This window comes from Scyliorhinus torazame, chromosome 1, assembly GCF_047496885.1.
Source record: "Scyliorhinus torazame isolate Kashiwa2021f chromosome 1, sScyTor2.1, whole genome shotgun sequence".
Lineage (NCBI taxonomy): Eukaryota > Metazoa > Chordata > Chondrichthyes > Carcharhiniformes > Scyliorhinidae > Scyliorhinus > Scyliorhinus torazame.
Window position 1 is genome coordinate 300,420,430 of NC_092707.1, and position 24,679 is coordinate 300,445,108.

General features: G+C 46.4%; 1 protein-coding gene across 1 annotated transcript in view; it reads left to right on the forward strand.

The window, feature by feature from the left end:
* The window catches only part of sft2d1 (SFT2 domain containing 1), a 116,434-nt gene that overhangs the window by 23,013 nt on the left and 68,742 nt on the right, over positions 1-24,679 (forward strand). Inside the window, exon 2 of the mRNA XM_072507742.1 lies at positions 19,721-19,807. Within this exon, the coding sequence (XP_072363843.1) occupies positions 19,721-19,807 (87 nt within the window). The remainder of the gene's footprint in view (positions 1-19,720; positions 19,808-24,679) is intronic.

Here is a 24,679-nt window from a genome sequence, read left to right on the forward strand (position 1 = left end):
CCCCATGGTTCTTGAAGCGCCACGGGTCTACCATACCCACCTTTTCCATAAACCCGCCCTGCTCCTTTGCATTCGTATTCTACCTATCAACCTGGGGCTCGACCGAGCTACCCTCGGCTCCAGGACACAATTAAAATCTCCTCCCATTATCAACTGGTGCATGGCCAAGTCCGGGATCGATGCCAACAACCCCCTCTTAAAACCTACATCATCCCAATTCGATGCATATACATTCACCAACACCACTGGTGTCCCTTCTCATACCCCACTCACCATCGCGTATCTCCCACCTGGGTCCCTCACTTCCTTCGCTCTCAGAAACCCCGTTTTCTTACTAATCAAAATTGCCCCCTCACAACTTTCAATCAAACCTCGAGTGGAAAACCTGACCCACCCATCCCTTTCTTAGCCTAACCTGGTCCTTCACGTGGAGATGTGTCTCTTGCAGAAAGACCACCTCCGCTTTTAAACTCCTAGGTGCGCAAAGACTCAAGATCTCTTCACCGATCCATTGAGCCATTCCGTGTTATGAGCTGTAATGGGGGCTTGTGTCTCCATTCCCCTCTACTGTCCACCATCCTCACCTTTCAGCTCTACCCCTGATAATTTCACCCTGTACCTGGCCCATCCAAGATAGCTCCTTTCTCCACCCCTGACCATGTTTCTTCTCCAACCTCGCCTTGTTGCATCACCCCCCACCTCCTTTACGTTCACCAGCATTACCTGCCAGCGTGGCAACTCCTGCCTAAAGGCTCCTCCTGCTTACCCCACCGCCCTCATCTCTGTTCTGTGAAAAAGGCTCCCAGCTGATTCACCCGCCCCACCCAAACAAAGACGCATCTCAAATCACAGGCCACCTCCCACAAAGACCAGCAAAAAGAAAAAACATAGCCCCAGGCAGCAGGAGGGGGGGGGGGGGCTGGGGACAGATGCCCCCTTACAAACTGTTCACCCCTGCTACCCTTTGTCGGCCTGGCAGTAAAAAGAAAAAATCCTCCACGCAGAGGGAAAGAAACAATCCCCCCTTCCTCCAAACCCCACTCTACCCGTGTTCTCAATTACTTCAAAGTGCCAGCACCTCCGTGTCCCAAAATTGTTCAGTTCAGTTCTCCCCTATGTATGCACCTTGATGAAGTCATTGGCTACTTCTGGGATCTCAAAATAGTATTCCAGACCTTCATACGTCACTCAAAGCTTCGCCGGGTGGAGCATCCCAAACCTGATCTGCTGAAGCCGTTTTCCCAGCTCCGCTCCAATGTCCTGGTATATTCGGACCTTATTTCCCTCCCATTCGCAGTTGCACTTCTCGAACTTGTGGAGACTCACGATCACTGCCCGCGGCGGTCCCCTGCTCTATGTTTCTGCCTCAGAGACCGGTGTGTTCCGTCCACCTCAAGGATCTTGACCAGCATCCCCTCCACTATCAGCCCCATCGGCATCTTCGAAACTTACCTCGTGGCACTCATCTTCCACTCCTTCAGGCAAGCCCACTATCCGCAGAATCTGTCTTCTCGATCTATTTTCCTGCTCCTCCACTTTTGCTCCCAGCATCTTGCAACGGTCTCCAAAAGCTCCGCCTCCAGTGCCATCACCGATCGCTGTGGCCTGACATCACCCTTTCAATCTCTTGGAGTTACGACCCCTGTGCCTCCAAACATTTCTCCACCCTCTCCACCGAGCCCTTCAGGGGTGCCACAACCCCTTCAATGGCCTTCGAGCGATCCTCCTGCATCTCTTTCCTCTGCTGGTGAAACTCTTCCTTGGTAAAGGCCATCAACTGTTCCATCTGGGCTTTGCTACTTGCACTAACCTTTCCCCCTCCGCCATCCTTCCACTGGCTACTGCGCGAGAAGACCCTTCCAACTCCTTGACCACATATCTACTATGTAAGTCCTTCACTTTCTGCCACGTTTGATAACCAGCAGACATACCACTCCCGGGGGGAACTTCTCCTCCACTTTCAGTTGCACTTTTCCATTGAAGTTGCACCCAATTTCGGGTAAAAAGAGCTCTTTTCTACACCTTCAAGCAGGAGCTGCCCTGTGTGTGATCACTCACACCATGGCCGCCTCCAGAAGTTCTGGTTGTTAGTAATATACCGATCTATGGCCTGTGATGTTTTCTGGCAGAAGACCTTGTTGTCCAGGAGGGCCGTGTCCAGCCTCCATGGTGGTGTTGGACGGCCCGTCTCCAACTTCACATCCATGTAGTATGAAATGTGGTTGGAGATTATGATCGCGGAGTATTCCGTTCTTACTATCCCAGGAAGCACAGATTTCCTCACGACAAAGAAGTTGATACGGGTATAGACCTTGTGTACTTGCAAGAAAGTGTATTTGCGAATAAAATGAGAACTCCTTCTCACCTGGGTGCATGAACCTCTATGGGTCCACTGCCCCCATCTGCTCCATAAATGTCCCTCGTTCTCTAGCCATGCTTGCCGTTTTCCCCATCTGGGGTTTGATCTGTCCGTCAGTGGGTCCTGTACACAGTTAAAGATCATACTTTTTCATACTTTTCAGGTGGGCGAAGACTCTGGATCATTTCATTGGGCCGTTTAGTCTCCTGGCGTTCCAGGTAACTATTCTGATGGGATGTTTTGGTCCTGTCTCCGCCTCCCCGCCCCCCCTCCCCCCCCCCCCCCCTCCACTTCCTGCAGATTCAACCATACTTGCCTTATGGATGTGTGTCCCCCCCACACCAGGGTTTCCCTTTGTTAGGGGGCCGTCCAAAATGGCTGCTTGCCATCTTCTTCCACGTTTCCACGAGTGGCCTGTTGAAGCCAGTCTAGAGGCGCCCCCTCCCTGCCATTTTGTTCCCCCTGTGATTTTGTTTCCCCCTCCTTCTGCCACCCCCCATCCCACTGTTGCCACCCCCCCTCACCTGGCGTGTTCTCCCGGTGGGAGATGCGTCGCAGCCCCCTCCATTTTACTCATGCCTCCTGGTGCTAGCTTTCCTGCTCGTGTGGTTGACCCCCTCCTGGGGTCGATCCATCCATCCCCATGCGGCCACTATATTGGTTTGCCCACTGTCTCCTCATCATCCTCTGCTGCACCCTCCCCATCCTTTCTGTGAACTGGTTCCTCTGTTCGGAACAAGGCGATACAGTCATGCGCAAATTGTGCATTAGGTTTCTCTGCCTCCTCTGTGTCCACCTCATCGCTGCCTCCCTTGTTGCTTATGCAGTCTGTTTTTTGGAAGAACGCGTCAGCATCTGCAGCGGCAGTAAAATAATGTTCTCTGTCTGGTACGTTACCCAGAACCTAGCTGGGTACAGCATCCCAAATTTGATATAGTTCTTGTACAGGGCCAGCTACGCCCTGTTAAATTCTGCCCGGCCCTTTGCCAGGTCTATCCCAATGTCTTGATAGACTCTGATTTTGTGTCCCTCCCAACCGCAGGCCTTTGTTTGTCTGGCCCAGCGAAGGATCTTTTCCCCATCCTGGTATCTGCAACTTGGCAATGATTGCTGTTGGCTGCTCCCCCGCCTTGGGTTTCGGCTGGAACGACCTAGGGGCCCTGTCGATCTGCAGCGGCTTGGGAAGCTGTCTCTCCCCACTAGGTTCCTCAGCATCTGGGCCACATGGACGGTTGGGCTTCTGCCCTCTATCCTTCTGGCAGGCCCACTATTCTGATGTTCTGGCATCTCAACCGATTTTCCTGGTCCTCCACCTTCTCTTTCAGGATCCCCTGAGTCGCCACCAACCTCTTGATTTCAGCCTCCAGGGCGATGATTCAATTGCTCTGGTCTGTCCAGGGTTTCTCCAGTTTCCTTATTGTGTTTCCCTGGGCCTCCAATCTCTTTCCCATTTTGTTGAGGGCCACCTGCATGGTGGCCAGCGCCTCCGTCATAACCAATTTTGACCACCACCTTGATTTCTGCCTTAATGTCCTCTTTCAGCTCTCTTGTGAGGAACATCTTCCATCCGTCCTCTGGCGGGGGTGGGGGAGCTTGTTTTTTTTTCAGGTCTCCCTCTCTTAGGAAAGGCCGGGACACCTCTCCTCGTGGGTCTGCTGACCCACTTGCTTGCTGCTCCTGTCCATTGTGCCATTTCTGTTGCCTCTGCGGCCTCTGGTACTGCTGCTTCCTGGTATTTTTGCTGTTCTTTGTATTGTTCAGGGTGAGGGGATGTTTTAGCCCAGTTTTCGTGGGCTAATTTCGGCTAAAAGTGCCTATTTTCTTGTCTTTCGAAGAGATTCACTTGATTATGACTGCTCAGCACATCCCCATCACCGGAAGCCTCATTATCTGCAAATTTTGGAATGTGCCCTGTACATGCACGGTTAAGTCATTAATATACAGTATATCAAGAAAAGCAGTGATCTGGGTACCAACCCCTGGGGCGCTCTACTATGTACCTTTCTTCAGACCATATAACAACTGTTCTCTGCTACTACTCTGTTTCCTGTCACTCAGCCAACTTCATTTTCATGCTGTCACTGTCCCTCTTTCAGAGGCTCAGCTCTGGGTCAGTTAAGGTGGCTGAGTTGTGAGTGGTCTGGAATAAGTGCTTTCGTCCTGTTGTCAGGCTGTATTGGTTAGCCCAGGCGATATGACTCATTCCTCATCCACTATAGCACTGATGTAGGGCTTTGGGTAGCGATGCCGAATTATAGAAGAATATTAATTAGAATATCTCCATGAAACCTTTCTGTGAGACCGATGGTACTTCCAAAAATTCTCTGCATCTAGTTTTCCAGTTAGTGAGCTGGATTTTGTCCTACAATACAAATTGTATCTGTTCTGCAGTGTAAATTGAGGTATCAGAAGTGTTGCAGCGTATCTAAATCAAATGGTGTTGCAATGAGCTAAATATAGCTTGAAAAAAAAATCCAAATGAGCAGGAAATGGGTTTCTCAATTACTGCAAAAATCCCTAGTCTTTAAGCTTTAGTTCCCACAGTAACTAATTTCGGGTTCACAAGTCTGTCTGATGCATTTCTGTTTTACTGCCTGTGTTAAAATATCAGAACAGCTTCAAAATTAATTATTTAGCATCTATTTTTGCAGAACCAACTTTATGTAGTTATATACGTTTAAACAATATGCATCTAAGCATTAATGTTTGTGTTTTACCAAAGTTGTCCACATGGATTTGCAAACACTCAGAAGTGGCACATATGCAAAAACTTGTAAATAGTGTGCTGCAAAAAGGGTTAATTGTTAATTGTTTAAAAAAACACACAAAGAACCACACAAAGGTGAGGACAGAAATGGAAAAGGAAGGATTTTGAGAAGTAATTTAAATAAAACGGAGATGACCGAATACTTGACCACCAATGGTGGAGCAAAACGAGGTGCAGGTGTAATCAAAAAATTCAGCTGATGACTTCCGGTGGCGGCCATGGAGTGAGCAGTTGCACATTTGGTGGCTCCTGCTCGAGGTGGGATTTTCTGCTCCTCCCCCACCCGATTTGAGGGGTGTTTGCTGGTGAATGGTGTATAAGCACTGAAAGATTACAATCCTCCTCGGGTGGGCCAGTTAATGGCTTATCGGACGAGGAGTGTAACAAAGAAGAGGTAGCAGCTTGACTGCGAGAATAGTTGAGGTGCGACACAGAAAAAAGATGGCGCTGGGCCACTGTTGCCCACCCAATGGTCAATAGAGCAGCTCGTGAACCTTTTAAACAACACATTCCAGCAGCAGTGGGAGGAAGCCAAAGAGGGCCTGTCTAAGGTGGTGGAGCTGCTTAGGGTGGCCATCAAGAGAGTGGAGCTGAAGCTGGAGGTGCAGTGCCTGGCACTCCAGAAGGTGGAGTTGCCGATGGGGGAAGCACAAGGACCGCGTGCCTCGCTGGAGGCGGAGATGGTGTTGATGGCAGACAGCCAAAAGAGTGTCAGGGAGAAGGTGGAGGACCTGAGATAGAGAAATTAATGGAGTGGTGCAGCGACAACAATCTCTCCCTCAATGCCAGCAAAACTAAAGAGCTGGTCATTGACTTCAGGAAGCAAAGTACTGTACACACCCCTGTCAGCATCAACGGGGCCGAGGTGGAGATGGTTAGCAGTTTCAAATTCCTAGGGGTGCACATCTCCAAAAATCTGTCCTGGTCCACCCACGTCGACGCTACCACCAAGAAAGCACAACAGCGCCTATACTTCCTCAGGAAACTAAGGAAATTTGGCATGTCCATATTAACTCTTACCAACTTTTACAGATGCACCATAGAAAGCATCCTATCTGGCTGCATCACAGCCTGGTATGGCAACTGTTCGGCTCAGGACCGCAAGAAACTTCAGAGAGTCGTGAACGCCGCCCAGTCCATCACATAAACCTGCCTCCCATCCATTGACTCCATCTACACCTCCCGCTGCCTGGGGAAAGCGGGCAGCATAATCAAAGATCCCTCCCACCCGGCTTACTCACTCTTCCAACTTCTTCCATCGGGCAGGAGATACAGAAGTCTGAGAACACGCACGAACAGACTCAAAAACAGCTTCTTCCCCACTGTTACCAGACTCCTAAATGATCCTCTTATGGACTGACCTCATTAACACTACGCCTCTGTATGCTTCATCTGATGCCGGTAGTTACGTTGTGTACCTTGTGTTGCCCTATTATGTATTTTCTTTTATTCCTTTTTCTTCCCATGTACTTAATGGTCTGTTGAGCTGCTTGCAGAAAAATACTTTGCACTGTACCTCGGTGCACGTGACAATAAACAAATCCAATCTCCAGATTGTGGGATGCCTGAGGGGGTCGAGGCTGCTAAATATGTGGCAAATATGCTGGAGAGGCTGATGGGACAGGGGGTCTTTGACCTTGCCCTCGAGGTGGATCGGGCTCACAGAGCTCTGAGGTGGAGGCCGTAGGCAGGGTAGCCGCCGAGGGCTTTGGTGGGGAGGCTGTATTACTTTCTCGATGAGGAGAAAATCGTGAAATGGGCGAGGCAGGCAAAGAGATGCACCTTGGAGAGGAACAAGCTGAGAATATACCAGGGCCTGGGTGCGTAGTTGGTCAAGCGGCGTGCTAGTTACAATCGGGTGAGGAGGGGGTGAAGTTTGGGGCTCTGTATCCTACTTGTCTGTGGGTCACATATCAAAATCGGGAGTTTTGTTTTGATATGCCGGAGGAGGCAAGTGAGTTTGAGATACCATGGACTGGGAAGAGTGTGAGGACACTGAACTGAGGAGGTGTTAAATGTGGGCTCACAGGATGGGTGGATTGATGGAGTTAAGGAGAATGGGAGCAGAGAGGGCGAGTGTACTTTCTTTCATGTTTGAATTTTGGGGTGTGGAGGGGTGAAGGATGGATTAGGGGAAGGGGCCACATGCTAGCTAGCTCGTTGGCTAGTTAATGGGAGTGAAGTGGGGGGGTCGACGGTGGGGGGCAGGGAATGAAATGGGGGGTCGACAGTGGGGGGCGGGGATGGTTAGTTTATCGGGATGGGTGGGGAGGAATGTTGCCGCAGTAGGGTAGGGAGGGATGGTGTTGGACATCTGGGAGAGGAGTGCGAGGTAACGACTGGAGGGAGCTGGGTAAAGAAGGGATATGGCTGACCAGCAAGGAAGGGGGGTGGGGAGCCGCCAGACCCGGTTGGTTACGTGGAATGTGCGGGGGCTGAACAGGCTGGTTAAACCATTGCGTGTTTTCGCACACCAAAGGACTTTGAGGGCAGATGTCATGTTTCTTCAGGAGACACACCTGAAGCTGGGGATCAGACGAGGCTGAGGATGGGATGGTGGGGCAGGTGTTCCACTCGAGGTGAACTTGAAGACGAGGGGGGTGGCAGTGCTGGTCAACAAGAGGATGGCCTTTGAGGTTGCCCGTATCGTAGCCGACCCAGGAGTCAGATATCCAGGAAGTTGGAGGGGCACCTTTGGTGCTAGTGAATATTTATGCCCCAAACTGGGATGACGCAGATTGAACCGGCTGTTTCGGGAAGATTCCGGTCCGGGACACTCATCGGCTGATTATGAGGGGGGGAGATTTCAATACGGTTCTGGATCCTAGGTTAGACCAGTGGTGCCCTAGGTCCCTGAAGGCTTTGGCTACAGCGAAAAGAGTTGATGGGGTTTATGGAACGTATGGGAGGGGCTGACCGGTGGCAGTTTGGGAGGCCGAGAGCGGAGGAGTTTTCATACTTTTCACATACACCGGGTGGACTACCATATGGATTTCTTTGTACTGGATAAGGCGCTGTTGGCGGGGGTGGTTGGTTCGGAATATTTGCCGATTGTAATTTCTGACCAAGCGCCACACCGGGCGGATCTGCAGGTGGTGCAGGGGGAAGCTCTGCGGCCACTGGAGGCTCGATGTAGGAATGCTGGCGGACAAGCTGTCTGAGAGAATGAGGGCGGCCATTTGAAATTACGTGGATCTGAATAATACAGGGGAGGTCATTGCCTCCACGCTGTGGGAGGTGTTGTAAGGGGAGAATTTATTTTGATTCAGGCACATAGGGAGAGAGTGGAATGGGTGGAGAGGCTGAGGTTAGTTGAGGACATCCAAGCATAGACCCTAACTACCCATACATTAGATTCCGTACCCACCTCTGGACTGGGAGTCACCCTCCCTTCCAGGACCTCTGGCATGACATCTGAAAATCCCTGCCAAAATCCTCAGCCTCGGACACGCCCAAAACATATGTATATGATTCGCAGGCCTTCCCCCACACCGCCCACATCTGTCCTCCTCCACCTCAAAAAACCTGCTCATCCGGGCCACAGTCATATGAGCCCTGTGGACCATCTTGAATTGGATCAGGCTAAGCCTGGCACACAACGAGGATGTATTGACTCTCTTCAGGGCCTCCTCCCATAACCCGACTTCCAGCTCCCCTCCCAATTCTTCCTTCCACTTCCTCTTCACCTCCCCTACTGGAACCCCTTCCCACTCCGTCAGTTCCTTATATATTTCCGAGACCCTCCCCTTCCCGACTCCTGTTTTTGACATCACCTTATCCTGTAGTCCCTTAGTGGGAGGCGAGGAAATCCCGGAACCTGCCTCCGGAAAAGATCCCACACTTGTAAGTACCGGAACCCATTCTCCCCTGGCATCTCAAACTCCTCCTCTAGCTCCTCCAAACTCGGGAAACCCTCCTCAATGAAGAGATCTCCAAACCCCTCAATCCCTGCCTACTGCCATCTCCTGAAGCCCCCCCAGGAGCGAACTAGTGATTGTCACAGGTCGGTGACCACACTGACGCCCCCTCCAGTCCCATATGCTGTTTCCATTGTCCCCACACCCTCGGGGCTGCCACTACCACAGGGCTTGTGGAGTACCGAGCCGGCGAGAACGGCAGAGGTGCCGTTAACAATGCCTTCAGGTTCGTGCCCTTGCAAGATGCCGTCTCCACTTGCTCCGACACCGACCCCTTCCCCACTACCCACTTCCTAACCATCGATATATTGGGCGCCCAGTAATAATTAATAAAGTTCGGAAGGGCCAACACCCGCGCCCTCGCTCAAGTAGGACCTTCTTCACCCGCAGAGCTTTCCCGGCCCATATAAAACCCAAGATCGGCGCATTCATCTTCCTAAAAAATGTCTTGGGGATGAAAATTGGAAGACACTGAAACACGAACAGCAATCTCAGAAGGAATGTCATTTGCACAGTCTGTACCCTCCCCGCCAATGACAGCGGGAGCACGACCCACCTTCGGAAGTCCCCTTTCATTTGCTCAATCAACCTGCCCAAATTTAATTTGTAAAGCTGACCCCAGTGCCGTGCCAGTTGAATACCCAGTTACCTAAAACACCCTCCCACCACCTTGAACGGCATCTCCCTCCGTCTTCTCTTCTGCCCCCAACGGGTCCGTTATGTAAAGGAGCACATAGAGCGAGACCCTATGTTCCACCCCGCTCACTAACCCCCGCCTGATGGTCGATGCTCGCAGCGCCATTTGAAGAGATGAAATAATGCTTGTAAGTCGATGCTTGGCGGCACTTTTGCGTAGTGTGGCGTGTTCGAACACAGTCTGCTGATGAATTCACATGTATCTCATATTTGCCCTGAATGAGCTGTTGGCTCTGAATGAGCTGCTGGAATAGTATATGATATACACAGCTATGGATAAGCTCTTGAAGAGAAGTGAAGAATCTACTTTGATTCAGATGATGCCAAACAGTTGGACTTCCAGATAAAAGGGTTGTACACAGACGGTACAACTCCAGCTACTTGGCCGTTGCATTTTAGTGGACTGGTAATGCATGTTGCCCTGTCGCAGAATGTCTAATCTACAAGGGGAAGTTCGCAAACGCTGCAATGAAAGTTGAAACAATATTCCAATGCAAAACACTGTTCACTCTCCAGTAAGAAAAATCAATACTTCAAGTCTAAGAAAACAAACCATGAAGCAAAATTAATGCACAATGGAGTGTGTTTGGGTTTCAGATAATACACACAACATGAGTTATCTGGTGGCTGAGTTTATAGTGAAATTGAAGGACACACCATTTCGAAAATCTAATTCTGCCGGCTTTCAAAAGTATTGTGAGTAATCTTGGGAGCTGATGCTGCCAAAGAGACGCTGTTAATCTTTTTGACACGCTGTTCCTCTTTCTGATATAATCAGCTGGCATATTGATGAATTGTTAGTTGATATTGAACAGGTCCTTCAGGAGAAATTAGAAATGAGTGTAAAATTTTCCCTGCAGATTGATGACTCCATTCTATATTAATGGGCACTGCCACCTCTTAACCAAAATCAGTAATGCTGATGGGGATTCTATAAAAAAGAATTTCATCTTTTGCAAAGAATTGTATGTCATGGACATATGCCCTTTGTTTGCAAGATGAAGTCCCTGTGCATGAATGCATCTCACTTCTAAGCAAGCATGAATGAGCATGTTATGTATGAGCTTGGCTGATTTTCTTAAATTGGTTAATCGTGTAGTTATTAGCACACTTGTACTAATTGTACCATTTAGTACATACTGCTTTTTATTCTTCTGACCAAAATGTTTAATTTCAATGGTCATAACTTACCAACTTGAAAATGCCCCATTTATGTTGATGCTTTGCCTGCTGTTTGTTAACCGATCCTCTAACCAAGCTAAAATATTACTCCCAACTCCATGAGCCCTTATCTTGCCTATTAACCTTTTGCGTGTCACCTTATTTTATGCCTTTTGGAAATCCAGGTATACTACATCTACTGGTTCCCCTTTATCTACTCAAACATTACATACTCAAAAAGCTGTAATAAATTTGTCAAACTGTTTTTCTCTTTTGTAAAACCAAGTTGATTTCTATTCATGCTATATTTTTCTAATTCAATTGTTTAGACTTCGTTAACAATAGAATCCAGCATTTCCCCAAAAACTAGTGTCAGATTGACTGGCTTGTTTTCTCTTGCCCTCCTTTCTTGAACAAGTGGGGTTACATTTACCAATCTGCTGGAACTATTTCCAAATCTAAGGAATTTTACCGTTTCCTTTAGATCCTCACAATCTCAGTCACCTCAATCGGAGTGTGACATCCCACCTGCGTCAGCAATTTCTCTGCTTCTGGTGGAGGACTGGTTGCCTTGCTCTCTGGCTTTTGGATGGCTGCAGGACACATCAGTAAGTTACTGCTGTTGTCAAAAGTGATATTCACTGATTTGTAGGGAAGCCTGTACGTAGCCTGATCTCAGAAGTGGCTTCTCTTCCTCTGCACTCATCCCCATGGCAACATGAAACATATTATCGCAGTAGAATTGCTAAGTGGTTATCTTTTGATCCCACTGCTTTCCATCTTGTAAGCAAATGGATAGTTTATAGCATAACTGTTTACAACCCAATACTGACTCTTGGGAGACTCCATCAACTGGGTGAGCCAGGGAGGAAAGTGTAATTCAGGCCAAAATCCACATCAGATATAATACTGGATTGCGGAGCAGGTTCAAGGGATTGAATGCCCCATTTCTCCCATCTTATTATCAGAGGCTGCTGTCATTGTCTCAGTAAAACAATCTGAGCCTTCCATTGATCTCTAACAATCAAACCACTTGGGCTTTTTTAAATTAATTCTTTTGAGATGTGGGCTTTGCTGGCTAGGCCAGCATTTGCTGTCCATCCTAAGTTGCCCATTGTCAGACAAACTGTAGAAAAGGTCAAATTATCACCTTCATGTACCTAAATTTATAGACACAGCCCCCAAATTAATAATTTATAAATCCCATTATGATCGTATATACCTGTAGTATCAGAGTATGAGAGAGTTTTTTGAGTGGATACGGTCGAGTGGACAGGTTGGGGAAATCAGCAGCACAATGTTCTAGGGCTGTTAATGAATGGCCTGGATTTTGCTATCAGCAGCCAAGGAACAAATTTGCCCAGCAAATTGTTCTGAGCTTGTCAGTGGAGATTTCCACTTGTCTGTTATCTGTTTCAGCACATTGGCCTCTATGGGGACCGCTGGTTTCTGTTAACAGGGTAATAAACAGCAAAACACTCCAATCAATCAGTGAATTATCTACAGCGAGTCGTGCAAAAGCCGAAAATATAAACTGGGTTTAAATCGTGTATAAGAGGTGAATTAAAAGTCAGGGAATACTAAGGGCTTAAGGAAGAAAGGTAAAAGAAACAGAAAAAGTAAAAGCTGCAGCATTAATTTTCTTCTGATGGAGTCGGGTCTAAAATTGTAAAACTAATTTTTCAGGGCTAAGGAGGTTGTTTAGCTTTAATTATTTATTATTTTGCTGTTTTTAAAAGCTCATTCCATCCGAAATGCAAAACCTCCAACCTTTTCAGCCTATAAGGCAGAACTTAATTTCATGCTCAGCGAGGACTGCAACAGCGTATCCAGGGTTTCTTGGACAGCAATCTCTGGATTTCTGTATTTAACTGGGTATGTGCTGGAAGTTGCTGTCACATTTACCCTCTAATAACGATGAGTACTGGCTGGCCCAGATTTGCTTCCATAACAATGGCAAGCCTATTTTGGGGAGTGACATATCCCAGGATATTCATTTATTCATTCAGGATATTTAGTTCTGGATTCCATTTTCAGACGCATATTTAATTATTGGAGGGACTTCGAAAAGGGAGAAATACACATGGGTGCGATTTAATTGTGCTTAAGCGAGAGCGTGGCGAAGCCGTTAAATCACGGGACAGGCCATAATCAAGAACTGCGCTGGGTGCTGCTCTGTTTGTGATTGAACCAGTACGCTCCCATTGGCGTAATCAGGATTTCACCTTAGCGTGGCAAGAAACCAATTATCACTACTTAAGTCCAATCTCCAGAGGAACAACCCCCTATCTAATGGCTTCCCCAGCAAATGGTCACGCGAGCGCCGATTAGTACTCCTTTTTAAAAACGTGAAGCTGGGAAAAGGGTTGCTGCGGGGATCCGAGGAGGTGGGTAACCATCTTCACTCACAGGCAAAGAGCCCGGGGGCATTGGGATTGCTGGGAGGGGGATGGGGGAGCCACCTGGAGGGGGTGGCTTCGGTCGGGATGGGCCACCATCGGTGTGTGGGGGGGGTACACGAATCAGGGTGGGTGGCCTCACATGACCTGGGCTTTGACGGGAGGTTTGGAATGTCCACTGGTCCACTGTGCCAACCCCTGGACCGTGTGGTCCCACTCTGGGGCAACCCCTGCTCTACTGACAACCCATACCTCCCATTGACTGTAGAGGCTTCTGGCCGTGCGGTTGAAGGCTACAGCTAATTGGAAATTGGCAATCGCAGTCAAATGAGCATTTCACACATTCCAAGTGGATCTCAGTGGATAGGCGTGCCATGTAGCAAATAGGGGTTATTGCCTAGCATCCCAAACAGACCGTGATGCTTGGACACTGCCTGACCACTCTGAGAAGAAACACTGTGGGACACAGTGGCCAACATCTAAACACCCAGGGGCTAGGCCTCAGCACAGGGAACACTCTGACATCACCTGGTCCAGGTAACGTTATGTGCGGATGTCTGGAGCCCGGTGATCAGGGGGTGCAGCGTGTGTCAATTGGGGGGGGGGGGGTGGAGGAGCAATGGGGGAAATGGAGGGTCCCGGGGTGAAAGACACTGCTGGTTGTCGGTCTCACATGGGATGGACGATATCCTGGACCCCCCCGGAACTTGCCCTAGTGGTGCTGCTAGCAGGCCTGCCGGCCAGACGCCAGAGAAGCCGGCGGCAGCAGCGTCGACAGAGGCTCGAGGCGGCGGCTCATGTGCAGGGCCCCGTCCCTCACCCTGAGGACCCGGCCGCCTGTCAGACCAGGGAGGGATCCAGAGGGGAGGCCTGCAACAGGCCAAGGTATACAGACACCGTTGGTCTTTTCAACAGATGACTGACAACGTGTGCCACATGAGACTCTGAGGGGATGGTGCTGCACCTGTGCCATGTCCTTGCAGACTTGGCATCACATGGAGGAGAAGGAAACCTACTTCCGGTGGCACTGAATTTCTTCGTCTCAGGATTTAAAGTTATATCTGACTATTGAGCCCCCTATTTTGGGTCCGAGCAGAATGTCATATTTGTTTCACCCCCTTTGAAGTTGGGTTTTTCATGGCAGCAGAGAGCTAATCCAACAGGGCCTCCCTTTCTGAGAATCGAACAGCAATTAGAAACAGGAGCCTGCTCATATTGGAGACCTTAACACTAACACATAGAATCATAAAATCTACGGCACAGAGACAGGCTCTTCGGCCCAAACTGGTCCATGCTAACCAAAAAGCCCATCTAAGCTAACACCGTTTGCTGCATCTGGCCGTTATCCTTCTAATCCTTTCCTATCCATGTATCTGTCCAAATGCTTTTTAAATGTTGAAGATGTCCCTGCCTCAACCACTTCTTCTGGCAGCTCATTCTACATACGTACCACACTGTGTTTAAAAAAAATTAAAAATTTTAAAAATGTGCTCCTCGGGTTCCCATTAATTCTTTCCCCTTTTTTATACATTTAGAGTAATCAATTACTTTTTTTCTAATTGAGGGACAATTTCGCTTGGTCAATCCACCTACCCTGTACATCTTTTTGATTGTGGGGATAAGACCCACACAGACACTGGGAGAATGTGCAAACTCCACACAGACAGTGACCCAGGGCTGGGAACAAACCCAGGTCCTCGGCGCTGTGAGGCAGCAGTGCTAACCAGTGTGCCACCGTGCCTCCCTAATTCTTTCCCCTCTTAACTTAAACCTATGCTCTCTATTTCTCGATTCCCCAACCCTGGGAAAAAGACGGAGTGCATTCACCCTATCCATGCCTCTCATGATCTTATACACCTCTATAAGGTCACTCCTTGGTCTCCTACGCTCCAAAGGAAAAAGTCCTAGCCTGTCCAATCTACAACCCTCTACTCCCTTGAGTCCTGGCAACATCTTTGAAAATCTCTTCTGCATTCTCTCCAGTGCAATAACATCTTTCCTATAGCAAGGTGACCAAAACTGAACACAGTACTCCGGATGCGGCCTTACCAACGTACTGTACAACTGAAACACAACTTCCCAACTTCTACCCTGACTGATGAAGGCCAGCACGGCAAAAGCCTTCTTCACTGCCCTATCTACCTGTGACTCCACCTTTAGAGAACTGTGCACCTGATCTCGAAGGTCCCTCTGTTCCATGGTACTCACTAAGGTCTTACCGTTCAACTAGAGTCTAGTTCAAACCTCTGGAATGTTGGTCCAGTAGCATTACCATTATGTAAACGTTCTTGCACAACAAACTGCTGCAAACAGCAATGTGATAAGATTATCTGTTATTTCATGTTGATTGAGGGGTAAGTGATGGACAGGATCTTTTATGTCCACCTGAGAGAGTAAACGGGACTTTGTCAGATCCATAAAACGGCACCTCTTGCAGTACAGTGTCTGCTTTGATTTTTGTATTCCAGCCTTGCAGTGGGCCTTGGACCCAGGGAAGACTTTTCTACCAATTGAGTCACAGCTGGCATTATGAGGCAAAGTTGCAGTTTTTGAATAATCTGCCCAGATTATGATTAATCTTGTTTCAGTGCAAATGCCAAATAAACGTGTTTTAGTTTCACCTCTGGTGTACTGTTATTCAATCAACCTTCAACCTGCTAATTGTGATCTTCACGTTGGTTTCCTGTCAGTTCCCACGCTGCATTCCCATTTGCAAACGCCGTTCCTCCCCTGTCCTCCTGTCCCTCATTCCCCCAAATGGATTCCCGTAATGCATTCCTGAAAGTATAAGTTTAAAGTTTTGGCAAACTCCTAATTCCGCATAATGCCAGAATACATCAATCAGCAATAAATCAATGGTCTTCATTATAAACAAGTAAAATTGCAGAAATTCCCTGAAAGACCTGCAAAAATCCTATTAAATAGAAATGAAATTTAATTTTGGAACTGCAAACCAGTAACTTTGATTATGATAAATGGCTATGATTTTAAATACTTTTATATGATGGAATATTACTTATTCTTGGAAATTAGAAATAGCAGTGTACAATATTGGTAATTCTGCTTCCAACAATAGCAATTGCATTCCCGTTTCTGATCGAAGCTGTATGGGACAAAAAACAATGGCAGAACAATTTCAAAAAGTGAGTAGTTAAATGATTGCTCATGAGTGTCTGAGGATTGGTGGCTGGTTTACAAAACGGTTGGTAGTTGACAAAAAGGTTTGTTAGAACTAGCTTGTTAGGCAAGTGAAAAATTGTCTCATAATTTCCACACAGAAAATTCAGCGTTCCTGCTAAAAGTGCAGACATGTCTGTGTCTGATGAGCACTGGACCAAGCTTGGCTCAGTCAGGAGATTGTGAAGTCTTGACATATTGCCAGCATCAAGCACTACCAGGGCAGCAAGGAGGGTATTCTATTTTTCAATGCTAACAATTTCTATCTTGTTGAGTGCAAAAATACAACTAGGAAGGAGCTTACTGAAACTTGGCTTGGAAGCAAATGCAGGTTTCAATTTGGTAGCCTCGCCCACAGTTGATCTGCTGCTCTTCAGTCCAACTGCTTGCAACCACTGGATGTCTAGGTATATAAAAATAGTGTTAACTTTTGTAAGATGCACAAGGGCTGCTAACCCCAAGGACTTTCTCCTCATCAATCTGTACATTCAGGATTGAAAATATAATCATGCATGTACTAAAAGACATTCTATATCATGAATGCTACAAGAACATGTTTGAATTCAATTTTATCTATTTCCAATTGAATACAAGTGACCTTTTATTATGTACAATATTATAATATAACTGACTATCTAATGCTCCTTTCAGAATCCCCCCTTTCTAATTCTCCCTCCCCCTCCCTCTCTCCCCCCCCTTATATATGAACACAGTCAAACAACACGGGAAAGGGTTGAAACGCAATGAAAATATTAATAAAAGGATGAAGGATCTTTGCATTAGAAAGACTTCTAGTTAGTGTCTTTTTGGGGTTCAGCTTTTGTCAATATTTCTTCCTTCTAGGCTTGAGATGGTTTTCTCTGGCAACGTTGGCTACTTTCTCTGTGATTCAAGATCATTTCATGTTTACAGTAAAGATGTGCATCCAGACTCAACTTTAGTTCCATTCTTTCTCCACAGACCTACTGAGAATGCCCAGCATTTTTCCGTTTTTGTGCCAGGCACACTCTGGCTTTAGAACAATAAAGCAGTTTGTTATTTCAGGAGAGAGAGTGTGTTCTTTCTCCTTCCAAGGTCCAATCACTTCTGCCAAGTTCTTTCAAAGCATCACTCAGGAACCAATCACTGACCTGTCTAGCAGAACGCTGTCCCTGGCCAACCCTCAGGTTGCCAGCCAACCAATCAAACCAACATTCTCTAAAGCTGGTTCCTAAGATCCACTCGGCACCGAAGAGTTTGATATCTCCTCTCCAAACATAAAACCTAGGACCACAATGTCCTGACAAGCATGTTGCTTCAACTTGGGTCTTCGGCTTAAAGGCACATTCTGATTATGAGTACACGGACCAAAAATAATAAAATAAAAGAAATGGGAGCAAAGGAAATAACCAGGAAGGGCTGTTACGATGCAAAATATCTGCCTGTGATTTTTTTAAAGTTGCTGATAGATAAAATCTCAATACTTTCTGACTGCTTTTGACAAAATGATTAAATGTGATTAATAAAATGACCAAATATCACTGTTAATTTGCTTCTTTCATGCTGCCTAAGGATAAATATGAGCTGATCAGGTAAGTCAACTTGTCGTCCAAAGTGCATGCTGCTGTTGAAATTATTTAAGGTAAAGTTTAATCTGGAGTTATATCAAATTTTCTGATGAGCTACTCTTTGCACCTTGCATTTGAGTCTAATTAGTACAGTGTGAAATTGTCTTCAGTAAATTTTAAATGATGTATGGATATAACTAACCAGTGTTGATCATGCACATTGAAAGATGCCAATCATTCCGTGGAGGTCCCCGACTGAGATGAGGAAGGTGTGCTGAGGTTATCTAGGGAAGTTGCACAGGAACAAAACCTGCCACTGCAAATTACCTGAGGAGGTGCATCACAGAGTAATCTCAGCATTGTTTAATTTGAAACATTTTGATGTTTGAATCATTTGGACCTGGCCGATCTGTGTATACAATGTCGCAATTGATTATGATTGCACCAGTAGCAGCTCTGACAGATCAATTCCTGTGGCACCTGCTGACTGCTGTGTGACAGTCGAGTTCCTTCATGCAATTGGTTATGTGAGGCTCCTTATCTGACTGAAGGTGGGGTGACCATTGTGAACTCCTTGCAGAGTACTGTTCCGTAGCTTAAGAAAAGGGGGAGCAGTCTGATTGTGACCTGTGTTTGCTAACGGTCTCATCAACAGAAAGTTTGGAAACCTCCACTCTATTTGGTTAATATATATGGGAAACTGTCCCATTGGATTTCACCTGTCTAAAAGATTCAAAAATTGTCTTCAATAGCAGTGTTGTTATTGTAGAATACAGTGCTAATAGTAATTAAGCTTACTTTTAATCCAACTGCCCCAATATAATTAAAGATCAGGAAAGTTTATCTCCCTTTACTTTGTGTTTAAATCCATAATTTCTACTTGGATACCATACGGCAGGTGAGGGCTCCTCAATACTAAATTTAACTGTCTTCACTTACAGAAATATGCTTTTTAAAGAATTAACTATAATATATTATTTTTATTGTAAATTATTATAACTAGATAACAGGCTTTTCTCAATTTAACGTTGGGCAGGGACTGTGAATGCTGGTTGATTGGTCGTGGTAAGCACTTAAAGTAGTCATCTGTTCAATCTGGTTTCATTTTACAAGTACCTAAAACAGTTGAAGTGAAAGTGATTTGCAGTGCACTTAATTTGATTAATTGTATGTTGTACAAATTTCACTCTTTGTGAGAATTTTCTCCTGTAGCACTACAAGACAGAATAAATTTAGTTTCGATTTTGTTTCCTTGATTTTGACCGTGATGCTTGTGAATACCACTGTGCAGTGCTTCTACATAGGTTGGACAGAAGCCAGTTCTGGTTTTAAGCATTATAATCATAATTGGACTTGCATTTTCTGAGTTAACATTCCTGTCCCCTCAAAGAACTCAACATTAATCTTTTGTTTAAAAATCCAATTAACATTTTATATGCAGCACAATTTCAGAAATGTTGGAACAAAGCTGTTGTCTAATTATAGAGCAACTTCCCCTGTTCTCTGCTGGTTTCTGATTAATGTTATTTCCGGTGTCCTTTTTCTGACTCCAGATACTGTAAACTCACAAGAGCTTAAAACCTCTTGGATATCTCCAGTGCCCAAACTAATTTATTGTTTGTTTTTAAAGATATTACATATTTGTTTAATTCTATGCACAATGAGAAACTATCTCAAAACTGTGGTTTTATTTCAAGGTCCTTGATTCAACGTCACTCAGCTTTGGGACAAGGGTGAAGTGGTTTGCGATTTGCTTTGCCGTTGGAGTTTGTTGTTCAATTCTTGTAAGTTGAAGCTTTACTCTTGCTTTTTTAGTCACGCTCAAATAAGATAAAGCATTATTGCAGTGTCAAGATTTCATAGTATTAAAACCAACCGCTGAGGGCTACCCTACTGGTTGATCTAGTTAATGCTGTTGAGTACCTGAATCCTAAAAATCATGAAGGTTCTGGTTAGCAATACAATTGGTCTCAGAATCAATTAAAAAGATGCTTCTGCGTGCTTGCTCTTAATTATCCTGTGACCCTTCTTGGAGTTGTGTCTGCGAACATTAGGTCATCTGGTTTCTATGATGCTCAGTTGATCAAATAACCTGACAACATTTACTATCTGTATTCACATGTGAAAAATGATTCAGGCATAGTACTGGACGCAACTGGCACCATTTGAACCAAATGCAGGAAATAATTGGGATGACTCACTACACATTTTGTAACCATGATTCAGTCGTTTTAATCTAATAGATAATATGCATTGCATGCCCTCTTTTCCAGTGCTATCACCTGGCATATAAAACAATTGAAAAAATATACTACTGTAAACATTTCAAGTGGCTGGATGAATTTGAAATGTGCCTTATGTTTGAATTTTTACACAGGAGACAGCTTTGTGACCCCCTTATTTAATATACGCAAATTAATTTAAATAGAGCCTTTGACATAAGAAAGTATCCCAGATGTTTCATAGGAGCGAAATCAGAAAAACTATATATGACTGGACTTGTCTGCAACACTCCAGCTGCTCACCATGTGGAAAACTTGTTGCTTATTGATTAAGTTTTAAAATATAGCAATTTTCTTGCACCAGTGAGTTATTTCAAATTATCATTGGCTCTCCATCGGCTGCTACATTGAAAGTCTTAAGATTAATGTCTTTAGGGTGTGATGTACAACTGCCAACTTAAATTAACTGTGCCTTTCGCTAATCTCACCAATAAAGAGGCGGTTGTATGCTAACTTGAAATTCTGTCCCCAGTCACCTCATTTTTAATACTTGAATTGCACAGGGCGACATGCTCATTGGACTATTTAGATATTTTAAATGTTTGGTGTTATGCCATACCAAGCATAAAGTTCAAGCAATGAGGCTACACACCCTTCTGATTTGCATGTACCAAACCAAATCAGGACATGTAACCAGGTGGCTGTCATTTACAATATATATTAGCTTTAGAATCAAAGATAGAATTTCTAAATTTGGGGCTCACACCATGCAGAGGCGAAATATAGTCAATATTGAAGAGGCCTGCGATAAAATACAAGAAAACATTTATAAATTTGCAGGATGGGTATAAAATTAGTAAATGATTTTTAAGCCCAAGCAAATATGAAGTACTGCATTTTGGTAAGAAAAAGGTAAGAAGTGTTTTGGAAATAAAAGCCTAAACAGGATAAAGGAGCAAAGGGATCTGGGAGTACAATTGGAACAAATCATTAAAAGTAATGGTGCAAGTTCATAGGGCAAAGGAAAGTAAATCAAACAGTTTCTGAGGAATAGAATTGAAAAGCAGCGAAGTTATGCTGAACTTGTATCAAACCTTTGTTAGGACCACTCCAGAAGCTCATACTAATGCTTTGGGAACATGGATTCAAATCCCACCATGGCAGCTGCTAGAATTTAAATTCAGTTAATAAATCTGGAATTGAAAGCTAGCCTCAGTAATTCCAACTATGAAACTATCATCAATTGTCCGAAAGACCCATCTGGTTCACTAATGTTACTTAGGGAAGGAAATCTGCCAATCTTACCTGATCTGGCCTACATGTGACTCCAAAGGTTCGGCCAATTGTCCACAGGGAAAGCGGTGCATCAGTTGAGAAGGGTGAGGGGAGCTGTCTATGAGTATGGGGAGAATGCTGGCCGGCCAGCCCAGGAAGGAGACGGCAGCGAGGGAGATGGTTCGGGTACGGGATAGGACGGGGAAGCTGGTGGTGGACCCGGAGTAAATTAATAAAGTATCTGAGGAGTTTTATAGGGATCTATATAGGTCAGAGCCACCGGAAGATCAGCGGGGAATGAGGAAGCTCTTGGACGGTTTGGAATATCCGAGGCTGACGAGAAGGATAGGGCAGGGTTGGCGGGACCGGTGGGGGAACAGGAGGTGATCGGGAGGATGCAGGCAGGGAGGGTGGTGGGGACAGATGGGTTCCCAGTTGAATTTTATAAGAAATTTAAGGACAGGCTGGCGCCACTGATGGTGCAACTGTTTGAGGATACGATGGGTTAGGGGTGTCTTACCACAAACGATGGGGCAAGCTTCTATTTCATTGCTGTTAAAGAACGATAAGGATCCTGTGGCGTGTGCTTCCTATAGGCCCATATCTCTGCTGAATGTAGATGCCAAGATATTGGCAAAGGTGTTGGCGTCAAGGTTGGAAAGGTATCTCCTGAAGGTAATTGGGGAGGATCAGATGGTGTTCAGGAGGGGAAAGCAGTTGTTCTTGAACGTAAGGAGGTTATTGAATGTGGTCCTGTCTCCAGCGGAGGGAAAAGAGATGGAGGTGGTGGTGGCACTGGACGCAGAGAAGGCATTTGATCGGGTACAGTGGGGTTACTTGATGGCGGTATTGGAGAGATTTGGAATTTGGATGATGTTTGTGGCATGTGTGTGGCTGTTGTAAAAGGAGTCGACGGCGAATGTTCGCAATAACAGCATGAACTCGGGGTGCCCTATGCCCCCCCCCCCCCCCCCCCCCCCCATGTTTGCATTGGCTATAGAGCCCCTGGCCATTGCACTAAGGAACCCGGGACTGTGGAAGGGGATAGTGAAGGGGGGCGCGGGGGGAGGTGGACCATTGGGTTGTCCCTATATGCCGATGATCTGCTGCTGGAAATTTTGGAACCGAGCATGTCGGTTGGGAGTATAATAGAGCTACTTCAGAGATTTGGGGCCGTTCACTGGGTATAAATTGAATTTAGGAAAGTGCGAGTATTTTATGGTCTCCCCACCGGGTGTCGGAGCGGGGGTTGGGGGCTGCCGTTCCGCTTGGCGGCAATCCACTTTAGGTATTTGGGGGTGCAGGTGGCCCAATATTGGGGAGGGCTCCGGAAATATAATTTTGCTAGCTTGGTGGGGAGGGTGAAGGTCGAGTTGGGACAAACTCCTTCTGTCGTTGGCGGCTTGGGTGCAGGCAATTAAAATGAATGTTTGACCCGGTTTTGTTTTTCTCAATGTCTGCCGGTCTATTTACCCAAGTCCTCCTTTGGGGGGTTTGGACAAACTGATCTGTGGTGCCACGATTAGGAAGGTGGTTTTGCAGAGAGGACAACAGACGGGGAGGGTTAGGCCTCCCAAACCTGCTGTATTATTATTGGGTGGCGATGCGGGGCTGGAGCAATGGGGGTGGGGCGCTCTGTGCGTAAAGATGGAGGCAGGCACGTGCAGGGCATCTGGATTGCAGGTGCTGGTATCACTCTTGATGGCTCCAGGAAAGTATTCGGTGAGTCCAGTGTAATGGCGACATTGAAGATTTGGAGGCAGTTTAGGCAGCACTTTAAGCTGGGGGCCAGGTCAGGGGGGATGCCGATTAGGGGGAATCATGAGGTTATACTGGGGAGGATAGATTCGAGGTTTAGGGAATGGGACGAGAGGTGGATTAAGGAAATTAAGGATTTGTTCCTTCGATGTTGATTCACAAGCCTAGAGGAGTTGGGAGAGAAGTATGGTTTGGCGCAGGGGGGAGGGTTTAGGTACATGCAAGTTCTGGACTTTGCAAGAAAGATTTTCTCGACCTTCCCAATAGCGCCGTCCTTCTCGTTGCTGGAAGTGGTGCTGTCACTGGGTAGGGTTGGAGAGGGAGTTGTTTTGGCTATCTATGGAGGATCCTGGAGGAGGATAGGGTGTCCATGGAGGGGATTAAAGCGAAGTGGGAGGCGGAGCTGGGGGAGGGCCACTGGAAGAATGACCGTGGTGTGAGGTGATGCGGAGGGTAAATGCCTTGACTTTGTGTGCAATGTTGTGGCTAATACAGCTGAAGGTAGTATATAGAGCACACCTCACAAAATCAAGGATGAGCAGGCTGTTCAAGGGGGTGGAGGATGTCTGTGAGCGATGTGGGAGAGGCCCCGCGAGCCACGTTAATTTTTTTGGTCCTGCCAGAAGCTGGAAATGTCATGGAGGATGGTGTTCAGTGCAACCTCGTGAGTCGTCCGTATGGATGTGGAGCCCGGTCCCCTAGTAGCCATATTCGGGATGACGGACCGGCCCCATTTACAGGTGGGAGCAGGGGAACGTGTCCTCGACTTCGCCTCGCTGATCGCTCGTAGGCGGGTCTTGTTGGGGTGGAAGTCAGCTTCCCCACCTGTGCCTCTGCGTGCCGGGGGGACCTGTTGGAGTTTTTGACCCTGGAGAAGATGAGGTTCGAGCTGAGGGGAGCGAAGGAGGGGGCTTTACAAATGTTGGGATTTGTTCATGCACTTTCAGGAGTTAGTTACTGTTGATTGTTTAGGGGAGGGGGGAGTTTCTGTGTTTGGGTGGGATTGTTTTTGCATTGTTGCGGTTTTCTTTTGTATGGTGAAAATTTGACGACTAGCTCATTATTTAAAAGAATGTCCCCACATCTTTTCTTTGGTTCTTCTCATTATATTAAATCTTTATGTTCTGGTTACTGAGCCACGAGCCAGTGGAAATAAATTTCCTGATCACAATCCTTCATCACTTCATTTCTATTAAATCATCTTGTAGCCTTTTCTGCCCTAAGAAGAAAGATCCCAACTTCTCTCTAATGTTTCCTCATAAGCAAAGCCTTTCATCCCTGGTACCATTTCTGGTAAGTCTCCTTTTTCCCCTCTTCAAGACTCTGACATCCTCCAAAGCCTAAGAAGGGACACACTATTGACAAGAAGCATCTGCTGTTTGATAGTGTTTTTTTATATAT